The sequence below is a fragment of the Pezoporus occidentalis genome, unplaced genomic scaffold (assembly GCF_034315485.1).
Source record: "Pezoporus occidentalis ecotype Australia unplaced genomic scaffold, CSIRO_AGI_Poc_V1 ctg43, whole genome shotgun sequence".
Taxonomy (NCBI): Eukaryota; Metazoa; Chordata; class Aves; order Psittaciformes; family Psittacidae; genus Pezoporus; species Pezoporus occidentalis.
The window spans coordinates 477242-500045 of NW_026915758.1; the positions used below are offsets into that span (position 1 = coordinate 477242).

General features: G+C 45.5%; 1 protein-coding gene across 1 annotated transcript; it reads right to left on the reverse strand.

Annotated features, from left to right (window-relative positions):
* Nucleotides 1-6148: 6148 nt before the first annotated feature.
* Nucleotides 6149-12391, reverse strand: RRM2 (ribonucleotide reductase regulatory subunit M2). Its single transcript, XM_062634518.1, has 10 exons — nt 12195-12391; nt 12041-12118; nt 11645-11782; nt 10914-11030; nt 10350-10483; nt 9203-9297; nt 8287-8420; nt 7723-7827; nt 7474-7587; nt 6149-7094 (listed from the first exon to the last, which is right to left on the reverse strand). Exons 1-10 carry the CDS (start codon nt 12303-12305, stop codon nt 6942-6944), a joined length of 1179 nt encoding a protein of 392 aa, XP_062490502.1. The 5' UTR covers nt 12306-12391; the 3' UTR covers nt 6149-6941.
* Nucleotides 12392-22804: the final 10413 nt, after the last annotated feature.

The following is a 22804-nucleotide window of genomic DNA, read 5'->3' on the forward strand; positions in this document are numbered from 1 at the left end:
ATGATCTTAAACATCTTTTCTGACCTAATTGATTCTATGATTCTGCTTGGATTGGGTTTATTATCTGTTGAAGCCTGGAAGGAGAGACACTACCCTGATTCCCGAGGGAAGAAATCAAGATTAGGATCTTGATTAGAAGTCAAGACATTAGGATCTCTCCCTGCTGAGAAAGTCTGCTATGAAATTTTGCTCAGAGCAGGATTTACTCTCATAATCTCTTGCCATGCACTCGGTAAGCAAACCAATACGGATCATCCTTACATTCACTTAGGGAGGGAAAGCCCCACCACCCAGCATTCCCCCAGCTGTGATAGTCACCTGGCACTTCACACACAGCCGGTGCTCAGCAGGGTCGTCTGAAATGCTGGAGCAGTTTTTGCTTTCTTTACCAAGGAGCACCCCTGCTGACAGCCAGATGTAGTGCTTACAATAGGTAACAAGCAGTCTGGCACAAATTACTCCAAAATAAGCTTTTAGCCTAACTGCTGTGGCAGGGGCCTAGCTCAAAAGAGAAATAATGTTTGAGCTCATAGAGAACCAGTATGTGTACAGGCAAGAGGAAGGGATGGTCAGTCATGGGAGCACCCATCTGCCTGGAAAACTTCTCCAGAACCGGATGTGCTACCCCAAGAGGGACAGCAGCCTCTGCTCTCCTCGACATGACCCCCAACACCAGTTCTGTGATGTTTTTGGAAAGCTCATTCCTAAATGGCTCCTTCAAGCAAAATTACTCCATGGTGGTGAACAACTTTCCCTCAGCCACACAAAATTCACTCCTCCCTGTGGAGTGTAAAGAGCTATGCCCAAGTATATAAGAATATTTAAATGTGTCTCAATCTGGTTTTGTGTGTTATTTGAGGGTATAAGTGGTAAAATCACAGCTGCTTCTTGAACGTTTTATTTGAGGCATCTTTGCTTTAATTAATTTAAATGCAAGCCAGCCATCCTTCTATTTCATAGATAATCCCAGGGATTTAGTAGTGGGAAATGCAGTATCACATCTGAATAACAGAAAGGTGGCAAGATTAAAAACTTATTAAATTAACCTACTTAGCATAGCAAATAGGTTTTCATTTTGACAAGGTTTAATTTTATGGAAATGTGTATTAAAAAATAATTCTGCTAGGCTGCCCAGTGTTTCCAGTCTTAGTTCACACCCAGCAATAAACCCAGATCAGAGTAACTTTTCCAAAGTCTGTATATCTGTACGTATTTGCATTGTTATCAAGAGCAGCTGTAATAGTTATATCACTAGGATGAGGTACAATTTCCAGAAGCAGTAATTGAAACAGCAGTTATTGCTAAGCCTTCAATAAACCTGCAGTGCTTTCTGCTTAAAGTTATTACAGAATCCAATATACAATTAATATTTCTATTCCTTTTAGGAGTGAATTACATTTTAGTCTTCCTTATAGCTGAGATTGCATTTAAGTGGCATCACAGAAATTTACAGCCAGAACAGACACCAAACACTTGGCCCGGCTAACATTTCTCTGCTGTTAAATGCTCATTTCAAACATACTCCCTGCCTCAAAACCCATGGTCTTGTGTTCAGCTCATAACTGCTTATTGCTCTACAGCATCCCTGCCAAGTCACTGCTGTCTGCTGAATGTTAACTTTCAAAGCAGGGAAATGTAGGGAGTTTAGTTTTCCTTTTTTTTTTTTTTTTGGGGCGGGGGGAGATCATGTTAGCATCACACTGAAAATAAATTCAGAGAGATAAACCATTCAAGTACCAAGGAAAGGCAGAGGTGTATGGAAATCCAGCTGTCAGCAAATTCTCTGCTACTTACAGAACTGAGATTAAACTAAAGCAGGTGGCAACTCTAGATAGCTATTTGTGTCCTCCATTGGAAAACACATTTCAGTGTCTCCCACAGCAGAGATCCAGGGCTAGGAGAATGGAGATCCATTCTGAAGCACTGACACAAACACTTACTGAAAGCTCCTAGATCATATCAAAACAAAATCATTACATGAGGGCAAAGGAAGTGATAAATTCACCACAAGAAACACTGCTGAAGCCAAACGTGGCATCTTGATTTTTAAATCACATCAGGATTTTGCCAGTTGAGTATTTCAGATATAAATTTTGCCAAAATACTATCATTTTAATGAGATAGCATCTTCCGAAGGGAAGGAGGAAAGCTTTGGCCAACCGTGGTCACAAGGCAGGCAAGGCACACTGCAGTCCCTGCAGTAGAACAGCACACAAGGCTGCAGAAGGATGCAGATGACACAGGCAAAGCAAAGTTTGGTATTTGTTGTTGCTTGGCTCACATCTACATGAGCTTGCAGCTGCCTCCGACCTTGATCATTGGAGTAACAATGTGTAGAGCATCTGGAGCTGGATTCTGACAGCTGACTTAAAGGACAAGCAAGGTAGGCAGTTCCCTACATAGGAGAAGGATAAGAAAAACACCTGGCAATATGACTAAGGTGTCAGAGAAGGCCAGGAAAATATTACATAAAATGCTCTGTGAGTGGTCAAAGATGCAGCTATCAAATGGGTCTTGGAAATGAATGGAAGTCACCCCACTGTCCTCCCCTGGTGCTCTAGGCCAAACAATACCTTTGGAGACAGGGATCTGGAGGTACACTTTCTCCTGGAATATCACTGGAACATACTTGCACAGCAAGAGCTGGTTTGCCTAAATACTAGTCCATCTGCAAAAAATACCCACAAGCACCTTCTTCTGGGGCCAAACACCTCAGTCTTTAAATTACTGTCTTAGTCCATAGAATGGTTTGGATTGGAAGGGACCTTAAAGAACACCTTGTTCCAGCTACCCCTGCCATAGGCAGGGATAACTTCCACAAGACCAGGTTGCTTAAAGCCCCATCCAGCCTAGCCTTGAACACTGCCAGGGATGGCACAGCCACAGCTTCTCTGGGCACCCTGTTCCAGTGCCTCACCACCCTCATGGTGAAGCACTTCTTAATATCTAATCTAGATCTCCACTCTTTCAATTACCACACAATTCATTTGGATCCCATCAACTGGCTTACTTACTTGAAGATCCATTTTCTAGATCCTCATTAAAATGAGAATCTAGCAAAACTCCCACACTAGGCCTGATCCAGTGGGGAGCAAAGACTGACCAAGCCTTCCCAGATTATACCAGCAGCAATTGACAATATGAGAGGCTGTAAGAGAAATAGCAGAAACACTCCCAAGGGATGAATTCCTAAGAAAGCAAAATAGCTGTCCCTCAGCAAACAGGACATGAGACTTAGCTCTCTGTAACTCTCAAATCCTTCCTGATGAAAACATTTACCTCTCATAGCTCATTATGCGCAAAAAGAGAGGCCAAAGCACCAAGAGGCAAATAACAGCATAAAATAAACCGTGGCCAACTGTGAAAAGGAGGCTTTGAATGAGCACAGCTCTGTTCATTTACTGCTTTCTGCCAGGCAAAGCTTCTGATTATTGACTGGTGCCAAGGAAGCAGCTAACCTTCAGGGATCACAGCAGACTTAATATGCCTTCAGATTTTCAGGCTGGCTGTGCCCAGCTGCAGGCATGAGCAGCTGCAACTGTTCTGACCTCTCCAGGTCACCAATTGCTGTAATCACTGCAGGAAATTTGACAAATCTGGGGATTTTCTTTCTGTCATTAAACTCTAACATTGCAATTGCTTCCCAAGGTCAAGGCTGACATCAGGTTGCTGCTCGTACTGCTCCATACTGCCTAAGGTTTTCAACATCTGACACATAACCTGAAGTGAAAATGTGTCAATTAGAGTTATGGAACCTTTCTTACCTGAGCCCATGCAATTACAGTAGGAAATATACTTAACAAGAGAAACTATGCTTGAGGTGACTGTTCTTGCATTTTATCTGCTATTAAAAGCCATTAGTTTTAACAGCAAAAAAAACATGGGGATAGCTAGGAATCTTTCTGCATAAATTAATGCCAGACATCAGAGTATTGCACCACCAAATAGATCTAGTTTTACTTATCTCTCAGTATTTTTTATTTTTTTTTTTTTACACCTACCAGCCTAATCACTTTACATTTGCAGCAATAGCTATGCCAGACCCCCTACTAGACAGCTGTTCCAATTCATACATGGATTATAAATCAGGACTTCCATACTGCTTTATGTGTCTCCTCGTTCTCCAAACTCCATTCCAAATCATATTCCAAAGGGTCAGTCAAATTTTCACTGACACTTTTGAGTGTTAGTTTGTTTTCTGGGATGACTTACCTCCTCAGTGCTTGAGAGGATCAAGTGTCAAAACTGGCATCTCAGTCTAATTGCTAAGTATTCCATTTTCAGTAAACAAGTATTTTAATCAAGACTTGGACATGATCTATGCAAACTAAGCAGCAAGACATTTAAATCTTTGTATTAACTAAGACAAGTGGGTCCAGATGCATAGCTTTCCTCTAGGCTATACATTAAGAACTGATTTGCATTATAGCAAGTATATAAACCAAAACAGAGTAGCAATTTAGACATCATTGACACCAGCATATGATTGATACCAGCTACAGCAAGTCTTACTCTTGTTGAATCACTTCTAATTCTTACCTAATGTCTCTAATGCGTCCACATCTACGGTATCCATTATTCTATAATAGGAATACTTGTCTAAAAAGGTTATTCTTACTACCTGCCATTACAAATTGCTACTTGGCCATCACACATCCATTCCAAGCAGTCCTGGATCATGTTTAAAATACAGCTCCAGTTCCTGTCTCCCAGAATTAATGGCAACAAGCTAAAACTCTCAGCCCTAATCATGTCTGTGTATTGATCCTTGGCACATACCAAGAATGAAGCAGGTAGAAACAACTGTAATACAGCTGAACTCTACTCATAGGCTTATCTTTTTTCTATGTAAGTACATAAATTATCAATTTAAATATAAATTGAATGCTGCTAAATCTTACCCTGGTCCAGGCTGATCTCAGTACATTAGTCTCATTTATGCTCTAAATGATGTTGCCTTACATCATGAGTTCTGATGCTTTATATCAGACTTAATTTAATCAAGGCTTTGACTGTTAAGAGAAGCCAAAAAAAAAAAAAAAAACCAACACAAAGCTCAATTTGCTATGAACAAAATGTTGATATTCAGCCAGAAACCTGCCTAACTTTAAAAATAAGCATTAACTTTCAGTGCTTTAAAATGATGCATCTAGCTATCCAACTCATTTCCCTATTCCACTTCCCCAAGAGGTCCTCCTCAGACCACTGCAATCAGACCCATTACCAACACCACTGCTTCAGGGGCACCAGAGTACCATCTGTTAACAGTCTTGTATCTTCTACTCTGAATTCCAGACTTTGGAGCTTGGGATTTTTTAATTATTTATGAGTTTTGTCCCAAAGATAGCCTTTGAAACATCCACAGCCTGCTAGCTTCCCAGCCACACACCATCGCCCTCAGTGCAATCAAGAGCAAAGATGGAAAGAGCAGCAAGTCGGTTAATTTTATGCCAAGGCAGCACCTCTCAAAGCAGCACTATAGATATAGGTATGTATATATACACACACAAAATACTTCAAGAAGGAGCACTTTGGCAGAAAGAAACAAAATCCAGAATTCCTTTCAAGAAAGGCTTTAAGTTCTGTAGTTTTTTTTTCCATACCAACTGCACTTGAGGAAGAAATGCACACTTCCAGGACAGTCCTTGTTAGATTAAATCATGGAACAAACTCCTTTGACATCAAGGCAGTAGCTAATATCAGTCTAGTCTCTCCCATTGTTATTCAATCCTAATGCAGATCATTTGCAGGAACTTCAGACCACAGGGTACTCCTTCAAAGATCACATGCCCTTATTGAAGTTATATTAAGCATACTCATTCATGTTGCTCTATGTTTAGTGTGGAAAAACAATGCAGTAAGTACATACTTGGTTTTCACTACTGTTGCGTATTAAAACCAGAATTCAACTGCATGCTGCAGAAGCCAAGAACACTTTTCCAGACTGAATTAGCTGGATTTACCCTGAAACATTGTCCATTTAGTGCAGGCAAAGTAAGAGTAAGCATCACAATTTCACTTGACATCTATCACCCACATGACTAAGCAGCTATTTCCTGCAGAACTTGCATTTCCTCTGAAAGCCTGCAATCCAGAAGGAAATTAACACATAGCTTTGCCCATTGGAGCACTGAAGCCAGAACAGCACTAAATCCAACCAGCTCTTTATTACTATTATATGAAACACTGTTCCCAGATATTAAACAAAAAGTAATTAAGTCCAGAAGCCAGCTGCACATTTTCAGTACCCAGAATATCCAATTTATTAAGCTCTTCACTTTCCATAGCAAGTTTCTTCCTGTTCAATAGATTTCAAAATTCAGTTTGATTCACAGCACCATTTTAAGCTATATACCCAGAAGAAGCACAAGTCATGAAAGGTTAGGTTGCAAAAGTCTAAATCCTTAGAATTGCATTTCACTATTGTTGAATATTACAAGAGAGTTCTTTATTAAAATAAACGTTAAAGTGCCAGGTTTATGTACAGACTATTAAAACAATAGTAAAAAAGGTAAACTTAAAACCTGCTAAGAAAGCAGTGAGGCCATGTAGCTGACTCCAGAGTTTTCAGCAGGGTATTCAGTAAATCCAAGACCAGAATTTCCCAATGGCTCCTTTGTTTATGGGGAGAAGAGCAGAAGCTAGTGGTCACTGCCCATAACCTCCCGTCTTGCAGAAGGAGCATGCCCATATTTATCACAAAATGGAGTAGCATATGTTCCAAGAGATACATCTAAACATTGTATGAATTAACACCATTGGCAAAGCCTAATAAAAAGTGATTTTACTGCTGGAGCTACACTAGCTTCCTGAAAAGTACCAATACTACCACACTTTCAGAGTGGGACTTTGGTACGGGAATCAAGTCACACTGACTCAATACATCTAATGCTTTCCTGTAAACAGGAACACACACACTAACTCATATGGTTTCAGTTCATTTAAAATTCTGCATCTAGGGTGAAAGAGTTGTCTGTGGGCTTTGACATGACTCCCATCCTCTGATATTCACCTACTCGCTTCTCAAAGAAATTGGTCTTGCCCTCCAGAGAGATGTTTTCCATGAAGTCAAAAGGATTCTCTGCTTTGTATATCTGAAACACAAAGGCAATTCTATAGTCACTACAGGTACTCACATCTTGAATGTATGAGAGCATTAGCAAGCAGCTGGAAGGAGGCTAATGACCTCAACAGGCTTACTATGTAGTGAACCAAAATCTCTGCCCCAAGCCTTCTATTGCATTTATTTGTTCCTGTCTTTTACCTGCAGTAGACAGAATTACAGCAACTCTTACATAGTTATTTTTCCATAGCATCCTTCTGCGGGTCTCCAAACAGGATGTAAGAGCAAGACTGCTAAATAGTTTTGCAAGTTAGACTCATATTGCTGCAGTCATTTTAGGATTTGGCTTTCTGGAGGAAATGAAACTTAGTATTTTTTTTTCCATGAAAGATTCAGTGTATTAATCTTACCTTGTTAAATCCCAGTTCCAACATTAGCCGGTCTGCTACAAACTCTATGTACTGTTTCATTAAAGTGCAGTTCATGCCAATCAGCTTTACAGGCAGTGCCTCCGTCAAGAATTCCTGCAGATAATAGAAGTACTTCACGTACAGAAACTGGTATTCACTCTGTACCATGCAGGTTAATTTTGTACCCAACAGCTCCCCAGCTTTCTGCATAATTACTATCAAGTTCCTCAACAAGGAGCAGACAATTACCTGTTCTATGAGAACAGCATCCATGATGATTTCCTTTACCCTCTCTTCTAATGGTTTGTGTATCAAGTGCTTGAACATGAGGCAGGCAAAGTCACAGTGCAAGCCCTGGAATGAAGTTTCAGAAAATTATTTCAGGAACAGAGATTTAAAAGAGCCACTCAAATCAGTAGCACAGAATAAATGGCACCATCTTTGCACTTGCTGTGTTAGTGCAACTTTCTGCCTAACCAGAAGGAGGCAGAAGTTCAACCACTACCAGCTGCACTTGCTCTGAGTGGCAAGAATCATAGAATCGTTAGGGTTGGAAAGGACCTTAAGATCATCTAGTTCCAACCCCACACTTGAGTGCAAGAGTTGGTGAGAAGCCTTAAACTACTTTATAAGTAAAATGCTCAGTTCATTCATTCTCCGCTGCAAGACCCAAGATGACACATTTACACAGTTTAGTGAGCTTTATAGACTGTTTCTAAACATACAGTCTTAAAACATAGGCTCCTACTGAATATCATTACTTTGAGATACTGTAGCACATTACCATCTTAACTGCTAGAATTTGATTCATACCTCATCTCTACTGATGAGTTCATTAGAAAAAGTGAGTCCAGGCATTAATCCTCTTTTTTTCAGCCAAAAAATTGATGCAAAAGAGCCAGAGAAGAAGATTCCTTCCACTGCTGCAAAAGCTACTACACGTTCTCCTGTCAAGAAAAGACTGATATTACTATCACACAGAAAACTTCATAGGATTAATACCCAGAAGCTGCAAATAGACCAGTGAACTGCATCCTCCAAGGAGAATGAAGTTTCTGCTCAAGTGTATAATGCCCTGTCCTTAAAAGCTATTTCAGTAAAGGCTTCTGGTCATTCAGCAAAACTTCAACACAAGAGGGCGTAAAAAGTAACTGGCAGGGTTAAGTAGCTGAAGCCAAGGCTCTTTCCCCCAGGTTAGCCAGCAATACCATCCTTTTTTTCAAAGATGGCACGATAAAACACAGCAGTCATTTTAACAGCTGATGCAAGTCAGTGTCTGCTGATCTTTGATTAAGGAAGTTTGGCTATGAAAGATGCTTTAATACTAGTGAAATGATGATCCGTACCATCTCATATAGCCTTTGAAGCAAGGTACCAGGAGTCAGCAATACAGAGAGGGGGCTACAGCCTCCAACTGTACATGTCCACTGGAACTACATGGCCAGTATAGTTCTGGACACAACAGCAATTTATAATGATCATATAGCCAGGCATAAAAAGACTGCCACATGAGCTACCATTATTCAAAATGCCAGCAATTTTATGAAGATTCATGGCAGCAGCTCAATTGCAAAAGTATTTTCTTCAACTCCAGAATTATACCAGTGTCTTATACTGGAAAGTACATACTTTCCTGTAAGAGCAATGATCCCTGTGAAATCTGGACAAATAGTGGGTTTTGCCTTTTTTCACAAGGAAATTTCACTTAGCTCTCAATAGATGTACTCACCGTATGTTGCTTTCTTGTCCCCAATCCAGCGCAAGGCCCAGTCAGCCTTCTTTTTAACACATGGTAATGTTTCAATGGCATTAAAAAGAAATTCCCTGAGAAAGATAAAAGTCATTAGGATGGGACATCAGCACAACTAGTACAATAAGCACCCACTACCATAAATGGCCTTGTTCACTTACAAGTGCTCTGCACCTTCACCCTGATAATAAAGTTATATCTCCAATCTTATTTTGCACCAATGTAGCTCAATGAAACTATCTTTTCATCACCTAGTCATGATATCAATACCAGTCCACATGGACAATATCAGATGTTGTACTTAAACAAGGCTTTCTAAACTACAGATCAACTAGCCTCCACTCTCCAGTAGCAAGCACCAGAGCTCCCATGCGAGCAGCTCTTTATACATTTACTGGAATTAAGCACCTCAGAGTAGAAATGACATGGTCAGCTTCCTACAAAGCAGCAGCAATTAAATACATCTAAGACAGCAAATAACATTTCAATACCACATGACATTTCACTCAACAGGGCATTAGTCTGACAAGACAACAGCAGAATTCAGTCTGGAGTGCTCAAAGCCCTGCGTTTACTTTTAAGATGCTGTTCTTGAATTGACTCATCTTCTTATGATGATTGTACACTTTTGGTTTTATTTTTAATCAAGACCAGACCCCACTTGTCAGCAAAATAGTCAAGTGAGTAAGGGCAGCACACAATATAAAAGCGTAGCTGGTAACTGAATGCAGTGAGTTTAAGAGACGACATTGTAATAAAAGTGGCATTCTCAGAATTTTTCCAACACAGCTTTCTACTAGGTGCATAGCTCCTCCATGTAAGTGCTTACTGCAATTTAATATACTCCCCTTATTCAGCTGCTCCATCTTTTACCTAGATTCGTTCCTTTATTTCAAGATTAAATTGTTTCAGTTTCACTCAGTCTAAGCAAGTTCTTGCTCACTTCAGAGAAGGAAAATAAGAATATAAAAATAAAGAGGAAAATGTCACTGCTTTTAAGCAGCAGTGGTATTTTATATAAATCTGGTTTAAATCCTAAAATTAGCCTTAAATTCAGAGTGACTGATATGTGTCATTTAAATCTCAGCACATAAAAAGTTTTGAACCTTTCTTGAGCAATACGAACCTCTCTTTAGAATCTTTAATGTAGGTGTCAATAAGAAGACTGTACATTTCCGAATGTATGTTTTCCATGGCAATCTGGAAGCCATAGAAACAGCGAGCTTCTGTGACTTGCACTTCTTGACTGAACCGCTCCACCTAGAGGAAATGAGTGTGAAAGCATTTACAACGTTGCAGGTTAGACATCAATGCCATCTAACAGCTTTTCTCAGCCCAGAGAAGCCTCTTCAGATTCATTCCAGATGTGAGTTATTAACAGCAATATGAAGAGCAGTAGCCACTCACAGCTCCAAGTCATGAGTTATTCTTCACGACTTGGAGCTGTGACTGAAATGAGTGAATTTCTTAGCTTTAATTATTGCCCATCAGTGAGAACACTAGGCAGTGGGCAAACTTGTGGATTACAAAAGCAATCCCAATTTGTTAATTAGCATAAAACAATACTACATGTTGTAATGCTACATAATCTAGCAAACAAGCTAGATGACTCCAGCAAGCATGTCAAACATAGCTATCTGCTTATCTTCACAAAGTGAAGTTTCTCTCAGGCCTGTTTCTACATACTTACCAAGTTTTCATTGACGATGCCATCACTGGCAGCAAAGAAAGCGAGAACATGAGAGATGAAGTACTTCTCCTCAGGCTTCAGGGACTCCCAGTGCTGGATGTCTTTGGAAAGGTCCACCTAAAACATTACCAGAAGCAGACATTAAATACACAGAGATGGGGCTCCAGGAGGCTGCACCTCAAATCCTGTGTTCAGTTCTGTGCCCCTCACTACAAGAAAGACATTGAGGTGCTGGAACAAGGTCAGAAAAAAGGAAACAAAGCTGAAGGGTCTGGAGCTGCTGAGCGGACTGGGGTTGTTTCATCTGGAGAAAATGCAGCTCGAGGGGAACTTATGACTCTCTACAACTACTTAAAAGGAGGTTGCAGTAAAGTGTCTCTTCTCCTAATTAAGAACTGATAGGGCAAGAGGTAACAGCCTCAAGCTGCACCAGGAGAGGTTTATGTTGGATATTAGAAAAAAAATCCTTCACCAGAAGGGTGGTCAGGCGCTAGAACAGGCTGCCTGGGGAATCAAGTGGTTGAGTCACCGCCCCTGGAGATATTTGAAAGCCATGCAAATGAGGCCCTTAGTGATAAGGTTTACCAGTGAACTTGGCAGCCTTGGGCTTGCTGATCTTACACGTCTTTTCCAACCTAAACGATTCTATGACTGGGGTGAAGCCCACGGCAGAGCCCTGGGGTTGCAGGCAGGAGCACCCTGTCGGGAAGCCCAGTCTGGGGGTACCTCACCTCCTCCGCCGTCCAGAAGGAGGCCTCGGCCTTCTTGTACATCTGCCAGATGTCGTGGTACTGGATGGGGAAGATGACGAAGCGGCGGGGGTTGTCCCGCAGCAGCGGCTCCTCCTGCTCCTCCGCGCCCCGCGGCACCTGGAGCAGCAGACAGCGGCTGAGGGGGCGCCAGGATTTGGCGGGAAACTGAGGGATGGCAGCTGGCGGTAACGGGGGGAGCGACGGGAGATCCCCATGGGGGAGACGGGCGCACCGCAACACGCGGCGGGGACGATGGGGCACGGGGGTAGGGGGAGATGGCGAGATCACCCATGGGAGACAGTACAGCAAAGCGGGGGTGACATGAGCCGCCGGGAAAGGGGAGACGGGAGAAAGGCCCGGGCTTTCCGCACTCACCGGCTTCCCATCGCCCTCCTGGAAGATCTTGCGGGCCGCCTTGCTGGCCAGGATGCGGGTGCTGCTGAACACGGGGGGCTGCGGGGAGAGAGCGGCATGGTGAGAGCGCTGCTGCGGCCCCGGGCAGGGAGCGGGAAGAAGGGCTGACGCTCACCGTGTTCTCTTTGTCTCTCAGCGACAGGTTCTTCATGGGTGACAGGCCCTTCATAGGCGAGCGGCGGGGCTGGTCGCTGCGGGCAGCGAGCGGTGCGCGGGAGGACAGCATAGCGGCGGCAGCGGCGGATCAAGCGGTGAGAGCTCAGAGCCCCGCGCCGCCCCCTTATAACCGCTTCGAACTTGGCGCCAGAACGCGCCGCCGGCCACTCGCTGCCTGCGCCGCGCCCGCCACCGCCCGCCCCCCCGCTCCCATTGGCTGGCGCCACGGCCGTGGCCCGGCCTTCCATTGTGGAGGCGGCGGCGAGAGGGTAGGACCCGCCCTCCGCTTTGGCGCCAGAGGAGGGGGGGTGGGAAAGGCGGGAGAGCGAAAAGGCAACGCCCCCTCCCCCGCGCCGCGGCTTGGCGCGGAATTCGGCGGTGGGCATTAGCCCCGGGGAAAGGGGGGTGCTGCTCTGAGCACTGGCTGCGTGCGCGGTGCCTCGTAGTGAGGGCGTTAGCTGAGGGTCCTGTGTGTTACACCTGGCTCTGAGAGGTTCGGGGTCCTACAGGAAACCGGAAAACTTGTTTCCGGATACGGGATGGCCATAATCTGCGTTTAAAGTAACGATCTGGAAATGCCACGGTGCCTCCACCCGTCTTGTTCTCCCCGTCCCTTCTGTGGTCCCTCCTACATACCGATGCATTTTCACTTTCAACACTGATTCCTGCATTTGGTGGCAGAAATCGGCTTCCTGGAGAAACTGACTCCTTGTACCACCTGGTCCCACGTTCTAGATAAACAGCACAAGAAAGAACACAGGTATGAAGAAGAGGTGAATACTCATCTTTAAAAAATCAGTGTTATTTTCTATTCATTAAATTCCCTTTATTTGAACAACAGCGTTTCCCTCATCCAGCTCTGCAAAGGATCTGCTTCTGTCAACCGAAAGTGTCTACCCTGAAGCAATTTTAATGAAACCAGGAGCTCAGTGAGACTCGGAGGGACTTCTATGTAGGACGAATGCACAATGTTCTTGAATGATGCTAATTGGTCACTGTCATCTGAGCTCAAGCTCTAAGGAACTGGTACTAGTAGTTACATGGCCTCTGACAATCTGAATTCATTAATTTCAGCAGGGCAGCATTACAGTCAGAAATTTGGGTCTGAGCTCTCCTCAGCTGGGATGTATCAGAAATGGTGAGCAGAGAGATCAGGCTTGTTGTACTTATTGGTCATATTTAGTACATCAGGCTGATGCAGGCACCCACCCAGGAGATATTCTGTGGGGCATTCTGTAGCAGCCCACTATACAAATCTAATATACATCTCCATCCCAGCAGAGTGAGCACTGCAAAACCCTGTCCTAGCAGGCAGCCTGGACAGGCATGGACACTCTTGCTGTGTTCCAGGAAAGCAGGTCCCAAGGGCAGGCATGTGGTACAGCTCACCAGCACCCACATAGCACCCTACTATCTCTTGCTACCTCTACAGTGGCTGGGGGGTGTGTGTGTGAAAGAGAGCTATGGCAGCACCCTCCCCACCTCAGCCAAACTCATCTACCCTCCTGCCCCAATAAAGGACCCCGAAGCCATCAGCCCCCAAGCTGTGGTGCAACGGCTGTGCTATCACTGCAGCTCAGCCACTCTTCTCAGAAGCCTATGGCAAAGGATCAAAGCCCTGCCCTGAGGACAGTGGCTCTGCAGAGAGAGGAAACACAAAAGAGAACACAGAAAGGGCCTGAGAGGAAGCACATTGCATCTCTGTGCTACTGTAGCTGCAGCAAAATGGTATTTAGGAATGAGTGTCTACACAGAATTTTCCTGTTACAGCAATTTAACCCCGGTATATTTGTTCCTCAAGGCACATCCCCAAGGTTTACATGCTGTGCACATTACTTAGCTGTGTACCCACTGGTGGTGTCGTGGAGGAAAGCAAGCATAAGGAGTCCTCTCCCCTTCACATACATCCTCCTCCATTATGCAGCTGCATTTTGGGACCAGCATTTTCAAACCAGCTCTGTGGCCAGTGCTGGGTCCTTGCTTCAAAGTGCCAGTGCTCAGCATCACAGTGGGGGATGTTAGCTGGCTCGTGCCCTCTCTTTGGTTTTGTAAAATATGCTCTGCTCTTCTGACTTCTGGCCCAGAGTGCAGTACTGTGTGTTTAAAACACACAACACCCCAAAATTTGAATTAGCTTCATGCCTTCTTCTTTGCAGGAATTTAGGCACTTAGAAAGGCAGAAGTAAAAGCACCCTGGGGCAGTGGGGCCAGGCGGTATGGGATGTTGTATAACTGTGCAGTTCACACAGGTCCCCCACAACACTGCTCCCCCTGAGTGGCCCCAGCACCCACATTTGCTCAGGCCTGGCACATCTCATTAGCCTCATATGAAGCTCAGCAGCAGCCACTGCTGTTGTGGGATTCAGCATGGCAAAGCCCTTTCCCACAGGCACAGCTTATAGCCCCCAGACCTCACATCCCCATCACATATCTGCTTCATCATGATGCGTACTGCCTTAGCTTTCACTTGACCTACATGATGTCATTAGGTAACACTCAGGGCTGGGTCTTTCTTGCTCAGATGATTGGTTTTCTTCCATTTCAATGCAGATTGCCTACAGGACAGACAGTTTTGCTGACTGCCAGGTTGCTGACTGCCTCTCACTGCTGGTCTAACTGATGAAAGCTGGTGAAGAAAACTCCATAGCAGACATGGGCTGACTCATCACCAGCTGAGGACACAGCGTTTACTGATGGTTTTCCCCTGATTTGAGGAGGGTGATTTGTTTTCATGGCTGTGCCAAATCCTGAAATCCTCACTGACTGCTCAATCTGTCAGGGCTGATATTTGTACAGAGCATCATGCTGAAGGCTCCCTGCTCAGGCCTGCAAATGACAGAGCCGGAGTTCCAGCACAACAAATAGAAATCTAAATACTCTAAATACAAGTTGAGGCAGGGTAGGTGAGCAGGAGGAGGCCATCAGCCAATACTGCCAAGATGACAAGCGGTGGTCTCAATGCCCACCAACAGGTTTGTAGGTGGCCCTCAGCATTTCCTCGTGCGCTCACCCAGCTGTGCTGATGAGAAGGATGTTCCACATCTCCCCGCAACCAATTTGAGCTGTAAGGTCTTGGATGAAAACTTCAGTGGTTTGAATGAAAATATTGCTCAAATAGCTTGCCTCCCTGTTTAGAGATGGTTGCCCTCCACCCACTGCAGGGAGACTGCAGAAACTGAGCGGCAGGGCTCTGCCTCTTGAGCCATGGCACTTTAACAGACTGTTTCACTGAGAAATCTAGAGCAGAACAAAATAAGTCTTAGTTTGATTGTAGCTGAATATCACATGTGCTCATGCAGCCCACTAATGTGTAGGTCTGAGAGCACCCTCATTAGTAGCCTGATTCCCTGATGACTGCCCTTTATGGAGGTAATGAATGGCTGTTGAAAACCAAAGCACTCATATGCTTAGCATCCCCACTGTCTTCAGTTGTTTAAAACCATGTTTCTTGCCTATTCAAGGCCCTTATCCACCATTTACAACTCTCAGGACAAAGTCTGCAGGTAGTATATGACCACATATGGGGTTTTAATGGTGCAACTGCACATATTGCTCCCTTGCTGCTTGTGAAGCTGGGCAGAGTGCTGCAGACACAGACCCAGCACTGCATTCATATGTGTGCTCAAGGATTGTCACCCTTTCTGGTAGCATCACCTTCTTATTTCCTGCAGTAGAAGGTGGCAATGACACCAGCAGAAGACTTTTGGCTCACCACTGACTTGCTGAAGCAGGTTTTGGTCTCAGCTCCTGTGCTTTGATCATGGAGACTGTGGCTGATCTCTTGCCAGACATGGAAATTTACAGGTCACTCCTGCTCTAGCAGCCTGTCAATCACCATGGAGGAATAGTGAACTTCCCTCAGGGTTACATGCCTCAGCCCTTACTCATCTGAAGGAAGGCAGACCCAGGTCCCTCATTTCTGGGCAGGCTCATGTTGTTTATGTGGAGCAGGGCTCTTGCACAGCAGTGTTTCTGATGCATCTCGCTCACTGCTACCCTGCACAGGAAGCAGTCTGAGCCATATTTTCCCTCTTGCTCCAGAAAACAAGCTTGCCATGTTAGCAAAGCAGCTAGGATGTACTTCTGAATGGTTTCCAAGAAAACCAGCCTCAAACCATGAAAGTCAATAACTGAGGAGAGAAAGGCAGGATGGCAAATGATTTTTCTTAACTGGGTCAGTAGCGGGCAGCTTGGTTATCAGCCAAACCTTACTCATCTGCAGGGAAGTCCAGGGCTTACGGACCGTAGGTACCCTCTTCCCTGCTGTGTCTGCTCCCAATCACCTTTTCTTCCCCAGCAGAGACTTCTTTTTTTCCCCTGGAAGATGCAGATTATCTTCAACAAAGTGAAGGCTTTCTGCTGTAAGCTGCCACCCCTACCCTAAGACATCACCTAGTCAAGATTGTCTTGAAAGAATCCTGCCTCTTGTCTTTGGGATAGTACAGCATTTTGGCCCTGTTCTGCTCCTGGTGCCCATGACATCTGCACCTTTCCAGCAGGACAGAGAAAACAGGGACATTGACCATTGCACATTTTTCTGGTGGCATCTGCTGGACGCTTCCCTGAAGAGCATGAGAAGATTCAGTATTTGTCAGGGTTCAATTGCAATTATGTCCGAAATGAGACTGGAGAAAAGCAGGCTGCTTCTATGGCAAGTCCTGTTGCTCTGCCAAGGCAAATTTCAGTGTGGGGTCTAGCAGTGGCCCCATTGTGATAGGACAAGGTGCAAGGGACTGTTTACCTGCTGAGTCACTGTGCACAAACAGCAGTAGGAAAGATCCCAAAAAACATTCAGATAAGTGAAAGATGAGAGATGCATACACCTATGTATGAAGCCAGAAATTGACCCTAGGAATTGTAATCAGGAATAGAAAGAGGTAAAATGGAAATTAGAAAGATAGTGATGAGTGTCTGCAGCACTCAGGGGACCATAAAGACACAGAAAAGTGGATTTACATTGCACTTGCATTCAAAGAGATAACCAGATGTGGGTGAATTGATGCAGGTCTGATATTAAATGACATAGAGTCCTGTATGGGGATATAAGAGACAAACAAAGATTGGCAGTACAGTCACGCTGATCAAAATCCCTTGCTTTATAAGGGCGCATTTGATTTACTGCTTCGTGACATTGAGAGGATTAAAACTGGTTAACTTACAGACTGTAGAAAGCCATTGTAGGGGCATATCATTACCAGCTCAGTGTCCTGAGATTGTCTGCAAAGTTTCCACATGGTAGATGTGGTGGGTGGTGAATAAAGAGTGTAAAAGTGGCCTGTCTCACTCTGTCCTTGGTATTAATGAGCCTATATGCAAAATCATGCACCAGGGAAGAAAACTGAAGACCATGCTTATGTAATGCTGGACTGCCCCTGCAGAGAGGGACTCCTGGGGAATGATACGGCTCCATCAGCAGCCTCCCAGGCTAACCCATGGTCATGGGGCAAACCAGGTCCTCTGCTCTGCAGGCAGAGGGATTGCAGCTGCTTTCCACCTGTATCATGTGGGAGAGCATCTGTGGGGCAGCCCCAGGGTGCTCTGTTCAAGATTCAGCCAACCAAAGGGAGATCTTTGCCCATAGGTGGGATGTGTAGGCACCGAAGGTACCTGGGACATCCTAAAGCATCCCGCCTACCCTCACTGTTCACTAAAGATCCTTCACCCCTGCCATGTCACCCCTGCCAGCCACAGGTCTCAGCCCCCTGGAGCCTTTCAGATGGCACCAATGTCCATGTTTAGGCAACTGCAATATCTAAATGCCTTCTCGTTCTCTCAAACCAAACCCACTCACTGTGCCCAGTGCCAGCAAAAAAGGGTTGAAAGGGTGTTGACTACGTGGAGCAGTTCAGAAAACAGCCCCACGGTAGAATGGAGACTGTTTTTTCTAAGAAACCCATCTTGGAAAAAGCTGTCCTCTTTAGTGCACTGAACCAGCTTTCCTGGGGACACCACAGATTCCTCAATACCCGGCCATGATTTCAAGGCTTCATGTGACAGTTTTATTCAGTCACATTACGATTTCCTCAGCAGTTACTGGCAAGTTTTGATGAGAGTAAAAGGATTAGGATAGATTATTTTATTAGTCCTTTAGTCTGGCATCAATTAAGATGCTCTTTCATTTCATGGCATGCTCAAGGGTATGCCAGGAGCTTATTTCCCCCCAGCTGTGCCTGTTGGCATACCCAACTGAAGAAAGTGTGTGTGGGAAATCTTCAAGATAAGAGTTTAACAGTGAAAACATCAATAAACCAATCACTGATATTTTGTTGCAGTAGAACAAGCGTGTCTCACGTAACTTCAGCAGAAAAGATGATAGATAGATAGATAGATAGATAGATAGATAGATAGATAGATAGATAGATAGATAGATAGATAGATAGATAGGCCAGGAAACAGTGCTTATTAGCCAGCAGAGACCCACTGTACCTGCTTCACCACATCTTGCCGCATGTTCCATTTGGGGGTTCAGTGACCTCTAGCGTTTTCAGTGAAGCTGAGACATAAATAATTCCTTTACAGGGGACAGCATTTCCCATACTCCTTTCCTCTAAAACCCATGAACAGATCCACTCTCCCCTCCTTTCCCACACCAGCCCTTGGGGAAGAAGAGGGATTATTTTATTCAGTTAACAGGTACGTTTCTGGCACTGAATTATTACAGGTGTTTCCTTCCTAGCAGGAGCTGGGAAAGCTTCCACTGTGTAAGCATTCTACATCAATCACAGATGGATACAGCAAGGCATTATATGACTGTTCGTTACCTACACTGTGTTATACTCCTACACTCAGGTTTCCGTTCACCTCCTCCCCTTTCCCCAGCTGGTGGGCCAAAGGCCTTGCTAGCCAAGCTGAGCTGACTTCAGCTGCACCAGCTGCAAACAGGCACTCCTGCTGCAGCCCTTCTCTCCCCTCTGGAACATCGGGATGCTCGTATATATTAAACCATGGTGGCCTGGGGTTTCTCAGCTTGTCCCTTCACAGGTAATTGCGGGAGAAGGAAATATCTCGAATCACAGTAGCACACCAAGCAGAAGTCTTTGCTGACATCTCTGCCTTTTCTACCTCCTGCAAGACCAGCCTGTCTCGTGTCTTCACAGAGCACTACTGCTAGGCCTTTGCTCTTCTGATCATGTTTTGAGTCCATCCCTGCAGTCCTAACCCTTATTTTCCTCACCCAAAACATGCAATACTGCAATACTGCAGACAGGTGTTCGCTAGGGTACATAGGAAGGCATATGACAGCAGGTTTTGGGACACTGGTCCTGTTCTACAGGTGACGTGTGGGAGCAGGGCAGGGGATCAGTAGCTTCCTTCCCAAGCAAATCCCTGTTATCATTGCTGTGTGGGAGATAAGAAGACAGTGAAGGAAAGCAAAAAAACGCCCATAGAGATAAAATATCCTGGGAGCCAGAGCTCAGCCAGTTTCCTGTGGGGCTGAACCTGCTGGAAGAGGGTGCCTGCCTCAGTGAGACCAAGCATGGAGACACACATAACTCCTGGAGCTCTGACACAGTGCATGGGACTGCTGAGAGTGAGGGTCCCTCTATCCCACCGCTGCCATGATGCTGTACCCCAGCACCATCAATCGCCACTCACCCTCAGCCTGGTTATATCTTGTATATTCAAAGCTGTCCACTTGGCACATGTGGAGAAAAAGGCACTGGTCATGCCCCATGTGTCCCATCATACTGCTTCTACAAAACATCTGTCGATACCCTGCACGTCATCTACAGCAATAACCTCAAAGCCCAGAGAAAGATGCGCCCTGGGAAGAAAGCAGAAGGAATTCATTCCATCACCAGTTTCCCAGGTCTCTTCCATCACGAGGAATTAGTTAACCACTAAACAAAAGCATATTCACACAGGCATTTAAACAACAAGAGGAATGGTCTTCACCAGATGAGAGAAAAGAGCAGGCCCTTGTCTCCCACAGTAGTGCTAGTGATTAGGGAAATACACATTAGCTTCTGGCAAAGCACTTCCTGCTCCTACTGTTCCCAGGAGGAAAATGTGCCTTTTCCTAATGTGCTCACACTGCTTGCATATGGAAGCTGTAATGAAAACAGGATGTCGGTCAGTGTGTCCTCTCTTGCGTTGCTAGAAGGGAATCGGCTTTTCTCGTCCAGCTATTTGTCGATTCAGATGTGTATGCTCTGCTCCTGGAAGCAGAGCTTGGGTTGTGCCGGTGACACAGCTCTGTCAATGCACATCTGCACTGCAGCATATGCCGGGGGCTTTGGAGGTGGCTCACGTCAGTGGGCAGGAGCCTGCTGCTGAGTCTGTTCTCAGCCTCAACTTGTCAATTGGCTCAGCATTAAAAAAGACATCTTCAATTTGCATCACCCCAAAATGCATCAAGCCAGCATCTTCTCCAGTGTGTTACCTCCAGGGATCATGAGGAACATAGTCCATAACCTCACAGGACCCACAACTGCTTCATTTTCCAAGTCAGCGCAACTGACTGCAGCCACAAATCTTGCAAAGTTTTGTTAAACCGGGAGGAAAGCTTTATTGAGCTTGCCTGGCAAGCACAGGAGGAGCAGCCATGGCTCAGGAGAAGTTTATTACCTCTCTGTGGTGCTAAGCTGGCCCTGCTCCCATTTACTGCAGAGGGACGTGAACAGCTATCATCTGCTCTGATGAGGCAGAACAGAAATACAGCAAACCCAGACATATTTAACAGCTGGGCAGTTACACAATTACCTGACGATGTAAGGAGTAACTACCACCCTGCTATCCCACCAAAACAAGCATTTGGCTGCCTGCCTTGATCATGGTCCAGCCCTTAAGGAGCACAGCACAGCCATTGCCCTTACTCAGCCTCCACAGGCAGCTGGGGCTTTTGATCCTAATTTCATGGGGTGAGCCCAGATTTCAGCAGGTGACCAACAGTCCCCCTGCAAGCTACATCTCAGGGGTGGAGGTGGGAGCTGGAAACAAGGCATCACTATCTTCCAGAGGCAATGAGGTGAATGTGGTCATCTCTAGAAAATGCTACAAAGCATTTTCAGGGCTCTTTGAAAAGCCTCCCACAACAGCAGAACCTCAAACCAATGAGGAAATACACCCCGAAACTTGGTACAGCACAACGTCCACGGGTAGGAGAGCAAAGAAACCTCTCCCATCAGGTACTCCTGACATGGTTTTTACTCTCTGTCCCCTTCTCTCTCTGTGAAGTGCAGGACTGCCATAAATCCACTATGGACTTAGATGCCACCATTGCTGCTACATGAGGGTGTTATACGCGCCCCAGTGGGAGTCTGGAGAACCAGTATCTCCTAGCAGGTATCTTAGTCCCTTACTCCTCATTCGGCGTCCTGCAGGTTCCCTTATCTGCTTGCAGAGTTGTGAGGGACATCGTGTCCCTGCAAAAGCCAGGCAGCTATGGTGCAAGTGCTTGGCCAGACACTGGCCTCCTGCCTCTGTTTTCATGGAGATGGCTTTGTTTGAACAAGGACTACAAGACTCAGCTAAGACCTGCTCACAGTCCCTGGAAAACTGTCACAGCTGTCATGACATACGGGCACATCACCCCCCTCGCTATTAATTAAGCCAGCTAAATTTAGGGCAGGGGCTAAAAGCAGCCCTGGGTCCTGCTGGTGAGGCAGGAGGAGGGATGCACTTCTCCACTGCATGAGTGATGCTCTGCTTGCAAGCAGTGTGTGTGTGCATACCACAAAACCCATGTTGGGCATGCAAACCTCTGAGCTACTTCTGAAGTCTCAGGTGAATGCCTCATGAGCAGGTAATCCTGTACCCAGCACCGCTGGGGAGCTCTGGCACAGACCTCAAGTTGCTTGCCAGGGCTGGCAAACAATCTTGCAAGTGGAAAGCCTGATCATCCATCTCCTGCCACCTCCCAGGCTGCAGCCACAATATCCTTGAGGGGTTACCAAGGGGGACAGCCTTCAAAAATGGGTGGCCACAGCCAAACCACCCACCCAAAGTCAGTCAGCAGTGGTGTTAGCTCCCAGGGAACCAGGACCTGGTGGGGAGCACAGAGTCATGCAAAAGGAGTGTCGTGGTTTAAACCCAGTCAGGTAACTCGTTCACTCACTCCCCCCCTTCTTTCCCTCCCCCTACTCCCAGAGGGACGGAGAGGAGAATCGAAAAGAATGCAACTCCCACAGGTTGAGATAAGAACAGTTTAGTAACTAAGGTATAACACAAATCACTACTGCTACCACCAATGATAATAATGATAAAGGAAATAACAAGGGAAGAGAATGCATCACCTCACCACCAGCCCCCCCAAGCCCGACCAAGCTCTGACCGGTACCTCCTCCAACCCCGCAGTCTCCCAGCCCTTCCGGCTAACTCTCCGTTACATCCTGGGCATGACGTGCTGTGGTATGGAATACCTCTTTGGTCAGTTTGGGTCAGGTGTCCTGTCTCTGCTTCCTCCCGGCTTCCCCTCCTCCCTGGCAGAGCATGAGGCTCACAAAGTCCTTGGCCAAACCAAAACATCCTTGTTATCAGCTCTGTTCCCGAGCCGAAAGTCAAAACACTGCACTGCACCAGCTACCAAGAAGGAGAAAAATGACTGCTACTGCTTAACCCAGGACAAGG

Bases quoted from the DNA above. Each gene is read 5' to 3' on its own strand.
- RRM2 (XM_062634518.1), bottom strand. From the start codon at position 12,305: ATGCTGTCCTCCCGCGCACCGCTCGCTGCCCGCAGCGACCAGCCCCGC. The intron at 9,298-10,349 runs GTTCGTATTGCT...TATCTTTCTCAG, and splicing joins ATTAAAGATTCTAAAGAGAG to GGAATTTCTTTTTAATGCCA. The intron at 7,588-7,722 runs GTAATTGTCTGC...TATTATCTGCAG, and splicing joins ATGCTGTTCTCATAGAACAG to GAATTCTTGACGGAGGCACT.